This window comes from Haliotis cracherodii, unplaced genomic scaffold (assembly GCF_022045235.1).
Source record: "Haliotis cracherodii isolate W230 unplaced genomic scaffold, xgHalCrac1.p SCAF_8, whole genome shotgun sequence".
Lineage (NCBI taxonomy): Eukaryota > Metazoa > Mollusca > Gastropoda > Lepetellida > Haliotidae > Haliotis > Haliotis cracherodii.
The window spans coordinates 28,241,623-28,252,455 of NW_027266341.1; the positions used below are offsets into that span (position 1 = coordinate 28,241,623).

The following is a 10,833-nucleotide window of genomic DNA, read 5'->3' on the forward strand; positions in this document are numbered from 1 at the left end:
AAAATATTTGTTGACGCCGAGTTAGCGGTACAAATGCTTTACTAATCCTGCAATCGACCGAAAACTGCACGACAGTTGACAGACCGGATGTCGATATCGCTACGGGGTTTTGATTGGGCTATGACTCATTAACCCAGCCAATATATAACTCCATAATTCTATCCTTGCCTAGTTCGACAAGGGTGGAAACTGAACTTTTAAAATCAGTTAACTCCCTTGCCTCGGGAAGATGTCTTGATTAGACCAAAGACGTACATAGGTATCTCTATACGTCTTTGGCTAGACGAAAGGCTCTTGTATATGTCTCTCATGTCTTGTTGGGTAGCAAAGAGAACGCCAAGGGAAACATCTGGCCGGCATTCTTGGCGTGGATGGTATACAGCTGTGAAAAAGATTTTGGTGACACGAAGAAGTACCTACCATCACCATATATGACTTCAGTTGCACAAAGGTGCTCTATATTGGTTCTGGTGTATCTTGTTGGTTGTGATTGCCAGGTAGTTTGGAAGCGATGTCATTAATTATTGAGACAGTTGCCCTTCAATGTCTGTTGACACATCTCCAGGAGATCCATTCTCCTGCCTTGAGAAGTAGGCATCAGAAACCGTCCTTTATGTGATCTCGGCATAGAACATGAATATCAATTTGTTACTTGTTTGTGCCACTTTTGATGCCATCTACCAAAGACATGTATAACTAATGTAAATATTCAGACATTTACAAAAATAATTTCCACAAACGATGAGAAAGTACATGTATTTGTTAAACAATGATTAAGCGATGTACATTGCCACTACCGTACTTGTAAATCGTTATTTGTCTATGGCACGATGGCTTTCATACTGAACTGATTGGTTGGTTGGTTGTTGGTTATTAATCGATTGACTGCTTCTAAAACAAAACTATTATCAATAGTTGAATAACCTCGAAACTCCGGCGGCCTTTAAATAATCGAGTCTGGACCAGACAATCCAATGATTGACATCATGAGATTCGATCTAAGCTACCGGGATACAATGATATGCATCAACAATTAAGAGAGCCTGACCACCTGATCCCGTTAGGCGCTTTTACAACAAGCATAGTCGCCTCCCCATGCATTCTTGTATACTAGCCACATAAAGAAACTGTGCACGGAGAAAATATAGATATAAGGGCACACCGTCCATATATGAAATATAGGTTTGAACACAGCAATCATTGGCGACATTCAAACGCTCATGCACGTGCCGTGCGATATGACGTCATTGATGGGGGCCTATGGACGTGCAATGTGTTACTGCACGTGCATCCTGTGCAGCTGTACACAGCATGTGCAACTCAAAATTCGCTGTCACTTTGGAAAGCATGATCTGTGGTCATTCAAAAATTCAAAACTTCTCGACGCAGACACAAGCATATCACAAGCAAATCATGCCAAGATTGACAGCTGCACAGCGTCATGAAGCCATTGGAATGATCCGAGCGGGAATGAGGCAACAACAGGTGGCAACGCATTTCCAATGCCATCGTAACACGATATCGGTATTGGTGAGGCGTTATCAGAACACAAATGACGTTGCCGACCACCCACGTTCAGGACGTCCCCGAGTAACGACGCCAAGACAGGACAGATGGATTAGACTTACAAATCTCTGACACTGGTTCGAAACGGCAGTAACGACGTCTGGACTGCGCCGTATCCATCCCAACACTGTCAGGAATCGTTTACGTCAGTACGGGATTCGACCACGACGCCCTGCCATACATCCCATCCTGACACACCGTCATCGAGTCAACCGTCTAAGATGGTGTCGAAATCATGTTCGCCAACCTCGAATATGGTGGAGAAATGTTGTCTTTACAGATGAATCGAGGTTCAACATTTCCCACAGTGACGGGCGCCAACGTGTCTACCGGCGTTTGGGAGAACGTTATGCACGCAACTGTATTGTGGAGAGGGATCGTTTTGGGGGTGGCTCTGTGATGATTTGGGGTGGGATAACAGCACGGCACCGAACCCCTTTGGTGGTTGTTCAGGGCAATCTCACCGGTGTTAGCTACAGAGATCAGATTCTGAGGCCTGTGGTCATTCCTTTCCTGCAACGTCATGGCCCGGGATTGGCATTTCAACAGGACAACGCTCGTCCTCACACGGCTAGGGTCGCAATGGATTTCCTTCACCATAACAATGTCATGTTACTGCCATGGCCTGCAATTTCTCCAGATCTCTCCCCAATAGAGCATGTGTGGGATGAAATGGAGCGCCGTCTGCGTCGTCTTCCACATCCTCCAGATAACGTCCGTGACTTGGCACAGGAATTGAGGAGGACATGGCAGGCCATTCCCCAGGCCTTCCATGCCCATTTGGTGGACTCCATGCGTTGCCGATTCACTGCTGTGATTCCCGCACAGCGTGGTCACACCCGTTATTGACTTTGTGACTTTGTCGTTTGACCCCCTACTCCATTTTGATCTTCTGACGTCATCGTAACAGATGTTGTTCAGGTGCCGTTGACATTTTCTTATGGTCCGATCATTCAGCTGCTACAGCGTCTGCATCATTTTGTTCTTGCTGTGTTGTATTTCAATCCAGCATATATTTTCTCCGTGCACAGTTTTTTTATGTGGCTAGTATATATCAAATGGGTTGGGGCGTTGCGGTCGTCCAGACAAACGTGTTATCATGTCCCAAACATAAACGTTGACTCTCCCGGAGCATTTGTGTTTTAAACATATTTAGATCAGCGTATAAGTCTCTTTTTTTAAATTGTCCTCTTTATGATGACTTGCGTTTTAATCTGCCAAGTGCCTGTTGTTTTAACAGTTCATACAAAACTTATACAAAGTTAGAGCAGTTATGCTTTCTAATGTCCAGTGAAAATGTTCAAAACAGTTTTACAAAGCTTTTTTTGTTCTACAACGACAGACAAACATGTTTTAACACTTATGTTACAATAGTACCTGTGTGTAGGCTGAATATTATCTTTTACCAAAATCTCCCATAATTCCATGAGGAATGGCCATTGTATTTGAATACAAAAGATGTCATTTTAATGTAAGACTGGTGTACAGCGGGGTGGGACTTAAATAAAATATGTTTTTGTCAACCTGTCTATTTATTTCAAATTGAGATGGATTGGCAAACAAGCCGATGGCTTATCTTTATGTCGCCCCAATGCAAAGACTCGAAAACATATCGCATGTCAATCCAATGTATAAAATTAATGTTGTCCAAAATATTACCAGTGAAGCAATATTTTTGTTTTTAACCATTAATATAATCATGATTAGCTTGTAAGTTGATAATTTAGATACACAATGTAAAAGACTGTAGTCATTAATTAACTCTACCAGATTCTGAGATAAATTTATGTACAGAATGAATTATTTTTTATGTTTTCCTGTACAGATTTTTCAACATACCATAGAAATGTAATACTTGGCGGAATCTAATCCAAAATTGATATCAACTTCAAATTTATGTCCCAATTTCGGGGTGAACTTGTTTGTAAGTAAAAGCGTCAAAACCCATTATATATTCATCAGAAATGCTGTCAATCGATTGTACGATTCCGACGTCATCATGAGCATGTGTTTATGAATCACTATCAAATAGTGATGATACCTTGTCTTCGTGTTCAAATAGTGATGATACCTTGTCTTCCGGTTCAAATAGTGATGATACCAGGTCTTCATGTTCAAATAGTGATGATACCAGGTCTTCATGTTCAAATAGTGATGATACCAGGTCTTCATGTTCAAATAGTGATGATACCAGGTCTTCCTGTTCAAATAGTGATGATACCAGGTCTTCCTGTTCAAATAGTGATGATACCAGGTCTTTGTGTTCAAATAGTGATGATACCAGGTCTCCGTGTTCGAATAGTGATCATACCAGGTCTTCATGTTTAAATAGTGATGATACCAGATAAAACTACTTAATTTAACATCTTCTAGTAAAGAGTTTCAAAGTTCCGCAGTACTGTGTAGGAAATACTTTACATAAGATGATGTCCCTGCTTTAATAGGTTGTAATTCTAAATAATTTCTTAATTCACAAGGAACAATATTACACAAATAAGTAGGAGCTTTATCGTAGATCAACTTCTGTACTCGTCTCGAAATTGCATTCTCTAAGTCACCCCTTTTACATTGTGTTGTTGGTTTGTTGGTTAACGCCGCACTCAGCAATATTCCAACTATATGACGGCAGTCTGTAAATAATCGAGTCTGGACCAGGCAATCCAGTGACTGACATCATGAGCATCGATCCACGCAATTGGGATACGATGACACGCATCAACCAAGTCAGCGAGTCTGACCACTCGATCCTGTTAGTCACCTTTTACAACAAGCATAGTCGCCTTTTACGTTTTACATTGTGTATACAGGTCCTTGGTTCTACACAGTGACCTTGTCATTGCCAACTTTGTTGTTCTTAATGAGGTATGGCTTATCTTTAGTTTTTCTGAACACATTTAAATAATGACACCGTTCATGTATTTTACACAGACATCCATCATCATACCCGGGCATTTGTCTCTAGTTATCGTCCATCTCCATCCTCTCTTCAACATAGAAGCAGCTGCTGAAAAAAAGGATAATTAAATAATGCGACTGCACCAGACACGTCTGGAACAGAACACAGCGCTGCGTTCTCTAATAAGTGTTGCTGACGAGGAGTGAGTCAGTCTAGTTTCAGACTGCTTTTAGCAATATTCCAGCAATATTACGGCGGGGGACACCAGAAATGGGCTTCACACATTGTACCCATCTGGGGAATCGAACCCGGATCAAAGTTTCTTTTTGAGCCAGCATGAATATCATAAAATACTCAGCAAGACTTCTATTCTCATAATTCCCTCAACTCCCGCTGAAGACACTGATTTTGGCTAGGGTACGTGTCTGTATACTGAAACATACCTGGGGTTCATATCTGTGGTGCCCTTGCTCAGTTCTAACCCCCCAAACGGTTGATACTACATTAAATATTCTTCACAAATACTGTAAATCATGAAATTTGTCACCAAATTAATACGAGTGTAGTCTGTGTAGTCAACTGCATTACATAATACCTCCATTGCTTCCCACAGAAATAATCTAAGTGGGGTTCTATAGCAGAACCAGCTTTGATGGGAACAAAATCGTACACACAATGGCACCAGGGGAGACAACTTTCAGCTGGGACCTGCCAGGCTCATTTTCCAACCACAAGGTGGACATGGTGGATATTGTACTCATATTATCGACCACTGGCTTTGTCTAGTCCAGATTAAATTGCCTTACAGGCCCACCAGATTTGGCAACAATATTTTTGATAGGGATACTTCAACTTGGACTTGGAGGGAAGAGAGAGATAACATGACACAAATAATAAATTCATATTTATTTATATAACAGAATGATATGCTCACAACTCGGAATAGCAGATTAATAATTTAAGCACGCATGCACGCACACACCATCCCCTCCCCCCCCCCCCCCCACACACACACACACAATGCACTCATACTAACATACAAACCATCCCCATACACATTCACACACACATACAATGCACCTGGAAGCTCTGTTGTGTTTTCACTCATGTTTATTCCTAATAAATTTATTTGTTAATACAAAAAATTACCTTTATTATTGGATCAAAAGATAAGTTTTGTTTGTTTGTTTGCTTTTGTTTTATGTCACACTCAGCAATATTCCAGCTATATGATGACGGTCTGTAAATAATCCAGTCTGGACCAGACAATCCAGTGATTGATATCATGAGTATCAATCCATGAAATTGAGATAAAATGACATGCATCAGCCAAGTCAGCAAGTCTGACCACCCGATCCCATCAGTCCCTTATACAGTGATGTCAGATGCATCTTCCCGAGGCAAGAAAGTTAACTGACTTTAAAGTCCAGTTTCCACCCTTGCCACACTAGGCTGGAATTACTGGGCTCACCAATGGCTATTACCAGATATGTCCCTTCTAAGCCTCTCCTATTGACCAATCAGATTCCACCTCTTGTATCACTTGCGTTTGCTCCACACAAAATGGTGGCTCCCGGTCAGGACGATCTGATTGATAATCAAGATATATATTGTGATATATAACGGGTCTTACATCGCAAAATGCATCAATTCACATGAGCACCTTGATTAAAAACATGAAAAGATTTGGAAAATATCTGTTGACGAGTTGGCGGTGCACATGTTTTGCAAATTCTGCAATCGACCGAAATCTGCAAGACAATTTACGAACCGGATTTCGATTTCGGTTGCGCTTTTGATTGGACTATGCATAGACTCATTAGTCCAGCCAAAATGTAACTCCATAATACCAGCCTAGTTCGGCAAGGGTGGAAACTGGACTTTTATAGTCAGTTAACTCTCTTGCCTCGGGAAGATGGGAGAAAGGTAACAGATATACTTACACATCTCAAAACTGTCAATGTGGCAAACATTAACTTAGAGATAAAGGTACAAAGTGTTTTTGTCAAGTCAAAGTTGGGACCCAGTCCAAGGATCAAGATAGCAAAATGTATTCTAATCTCAAATTTGAGATAAGCGGGCAAATTTATATGTATCTATATAATGAGCATGATGAGGCGGTCTGGACCGGAGATATCGGAACATTTGACATAACGGAGTTCGAGATAATGAGGTTTGACTGTTTTCCACTGTGGGTCGTCTTGTGATACTTGAGGCCACTTGATTGTGAAAATCTTTTCCCACATTCAACACACTGATAAGGCTTGACTCCACTGTGAATCCTCATGTGTGACTGCAGGCAATCTGATCTTGTAAATCCTTTCCCACATTCACCACACTGATACGGTTTGACTCCACTGTGAATTCTCTTGTGCGTCGACAGGTTACTTGCATGTGTAAATCCTTTCCCACATTCAACACACTGATAGGGCTTGATTCCACTGTGAATCTTCATGTGTGTCTGCAGGTGATCTAAGCAAGTAAATCCTTTCCCACATTCAACACACTGATTAGGTTCAATTCCACTGTGAAACCTCATGTGTGACTGCAGGCAATCTGATCTGGTAAATCCTTTCCCACATTCACCACACTTAAAACGCTGGACTCCACTGTGAATCCTCATGTGTGTCGTCAGGTTACTTGAGACTGTAAATCTTTTCCCACATTCAACACACTGGAAAGGCTTGATGCCAGTGTGAATCCTCATGTGTGTCTGCAAGTGATCTGACCGTGTAAATTCTTTCCCACATTCACCACACTTACAAGGCTTGACTCCACTGTGACTTATCATGTGTGACTTCAGGTTACTTGAGTGTATAAATGCTTTCCCACATTCAACACACTGGTAAGGTTTGACTCCACTGTGAATCCTCATGTGTGCCTGCAAGCCACTTGACTGTTTAAATCCTTTACCACAGTCAACACATTGATAAGACTTGACTCCACTGTGAATCCTCTTGTGTGTCTGCAGGTCACCAGACTGTGTAAATCTTTTTCCACATTCAACACACTGATAAGGCTTGATTCCACTGTGAATCCTCATATGTTTCTGCAGGTCACCAGACCTTTTAAATCCTTTCCCACATTCAACACACTGATAAGGCTTCACTCCACTGTGAGTCCTCATGTGTGACTTCAGGTTCCTTGATTCTGTAAATCCTGTCCCACATTCAACACACTGATAAGGCTTGACACTGCTCTGAATCGTCATGTGTGTCTGAACATCACCTGATTGTGTAAATCCTTTCCCACATTCAACACACTGATAAGGCTTGACTCCACTGTAAATCCTCGTGTCTGTATGCAGAGTACCTGATAGTGTAATTGTTTTCTGACACACACTACACTTATGAGACTGCTTTGCTGGAGAACCACCATCTTTGTGTTTCTTGAAAGCAACTGTTTCGATCAATTCTCTCTCACAGTCAGTGTTCCCACCTTTGTCAGTGACAAGTTCTTTCTTGAGATCACCTGTGTCAGTGACAGAGTGTTTCTTGAGATCACCTGTTTCCAGCAATTCTCTCTCTCCATTCGTGATTAGATATGTGTCAGTGACAGGTTCTTTCTTGGTATCTCCTGTTTCCAGCAATTCTCTCTCTCCATTCGTGATTAAATATGTGTCAGTGACAAGTTCTTTCTTGAGATCACCTGTTTCCAGCAGTTCTCCCTTACAGTCCATGATTAGATATGTTTCTGTAACAGGTTCTTTCTTGAGATCACCTGTATCAGCAATTCTCTCTCACAGTCAGCATGGTCAGTGCTTACACATCTCAGTGACAGGATATTTCTAGAGGGTATTGATTTCCAGCAAATCTCTTCTCACAGTCAGTGATTACATGTTTCAGTAACAGAGCCAGGATTCTGTGGTTGGCTTTGTACTTCCATTATTACCTTGTGGGTGTTATGGTGTTCACTGAAAACATAAAGGAGTTGTCACTTCCTTCATCATGTTAATGCATTTCCTAAAGATGTTTCAAGAACGACATTTTAGTCCCAAAACACATCATTGAAATTAATCAATTATGTCTTACTTGTATGAATAAATTCATAATGTAAGAATAAACCAATGCAAAATAAATTGATGTTTATATGAATATAATATAGAGGCCAAATAGAACCAATGACCCATCATTAACACCAGGAGCACCTTGAGAATTCATCACCACAATGTCTTTTGAGGACATAATCGATATATTTCAATCATGTGTTTTTGATCTATGTAAAACTTTTTCTTTGTAAAAAATGTCGGGGCTAAAAAGTATTTAAAATACGGAAAAAATTAGTCACTATCTGCGATATTTGCGACGTCAAATTTGATGCTAAAATAAAGATGCTAACGACATTTCATTAAAGCGGTCGTTCAATTCTATGTTTACTTAATACGATTTCGTGACAATAGCGAGCTGCAAGAAATATTAACGCACATATCGCTGTTGGAAATGGGGTGTGTGTCACTGTTTACATTTCGCCGATGCGCGAACCACAGGACCCTGGCGACGACAATTTTCGTGTCGCGAAACAGCTTAAATAATGTTTTCCTTCACTAAAAGTAATAATGGGCGTTATTATCGTGACGTATACATACAGTACTCATTAAAATGCAAAGAAAATTCTCTCACCATTCTTTCTAGCGTCTCTCTACAGTAAAAGATAAAAACAGTTGAGGAAGTATCCATCATTACATCGTGAAGGCCGCCATTGTTGTTGTACAAGCTCCTAACAGCGATATCCCGTTCGCGGAACTCTCTATATCGAGAGTGTAACGAAGGTGTCACGCGCTGGGCTGGAGTCATTTCCAAGCTCCTTCCACAAACACTATCGCTGTGAGGAGCTTGGAGTCATTTCGTCAGCGCCCGAATGCGTCAGCGCAGCTCAAACGCAGCCTAGCCAGATAACCAGACTGGGACTGGTTCCCGGATCCTCCGCTTGGGGTATCAACAAAACGAAATACAGTTTTGTTTTGGAAATAATCAGGAAATGTAGGTGCCCTTGGCCTAGTTTTAATAAGTCACTTTCTCTAAATTGTGCGATTTTCGTTTACACTATCTGGATTTGTAACACAAACTAAATATTTCACCTTATTCTAGCTTATTTTATCGTGTTTATATGTTAAGAGTCAATGTGTAAAATGATTTTCACTTAGGCAATTTATTAAACGCCTAAATATAGAGTGATTTTACAAATTGACTGAAATAGCTGTCCGTTTATTTTATGATAACGAATTACAAACATTTTGATGTTTATTTTCATCACCCAGTGACTGAAAATAATAGGATCAAGAGAAAACGAAGGTCAAAGTACATTTCTATCTTTTTTACTTCTGAACCTAGCATAATAAGTCTATTGCGATGTTTTTACCCATTTTGAATGTCTTAATACGTTTTAATTAATCTGTTAAATAAATCGACAGATTTTTCAGTCAATTTGTTAAATGAAATATTTACACATTTAATAAATTGCCTGAGAGAATCATTACATTTTACAGAATGACTGTGCCATATACACGCTTACAAACGAAAAGTCTTGTGAAAACAACGACTCTTAGAGTCTCGCATCGAAGAACGGAGACAGGAGATCGACCTTTGTGGTTACAGTATAAACTGCAAATGTGATGTTGTTGTAAGGGATTAAAACACTGACCTTGTTGAAAAGTGTAGGTGTGTTCCGTAAAAAATATTCGAACAGAGATTACATTATTTGAGTTTGAGCTCACGCACGACCATCTGTGCAATGAACTCTGTCCGATGTCACGTGTCTTTTGTAGTGAATGAGTTTTAACAGTATTCCTGTTATATCACGGCATGTCAACTCAATGTGGGATTAAAGCCTGAAGTGATGCAGGTCTTTGACGTTTACTACTTCGGTGAAACACACGAGTACGGGTATAGTGCTGACAAACCTAGAAATATAATCGGGGAGAACCGGGATTCGAACCCACAATCATATGTTTATGGCGTGCCCAAGGGACGCAAATCTGCACAACGATTCGCGTCTTTTGTCACGGTCTTATATTTTTTTTAAATATATATAGCGTTTCTGGACATTATAACTCGTGTTCGTTTCTTACTGATCACGTAAGTTTGTTTCAGGTGTTTGACATAGGTGTCAAGTCTCGTTGGTCAGCTGAGAAAGCACACGTGACAATTATTTTCATGATGTCCACGGTCCCAAATCCAATGAGTCAGTTAACAATCAATAACGTATTATCGTCTTATCCTTTTGAACAAAGCATGTTGTTTTTACATAGGCGCTTCACGCCCAGCTATTGATGTACGTATTCCGTCAGCTTTCGTAAACCTACACATGTAAACACTTACTTGTGAAAAATCACTTTGCAAAATAACAGTGATTAATCAGTCAACCTGTTTTCG

The 10,833-nt window shown here is 40.5% G+C and overlaps 1 protein-coding gene across 1 annotated transcript; it reads right to left on the reverse strand.

Moving 5' to 3' along the window:
* Positions 1–6,510: 6,510 nt before the first annotated feature.
* LOC139449445 (zinc finger protein 595-like) lies at positions 6,511–8,156 on the reverse strand. The gene has a single exon (XM_071230844.1). The coding sequence runs from the start codon at positions 8,139–8,141 to the stop codon at positions 6,549–6,551; it is 1,593 nt and encodes a 530-aa protein (XP_071086945.1). The 5' UTR covers positions 8,142–8,156; the 3' UTR covers positions 6,511–6,548.
* Positions 8,157–10,833: the final 2,677 nt, after the last annotated feature.

Bases quoted from the DNA above. Each gene is read 5' to 3' on its own strand.
- LOC139449445 (XM_071230844.1), bottom strand. From the start codon at position 8,141: ATGGACTGTAAGGGAGAACTGCTGGAAACAGGTGATCTCAAGAAAGAA.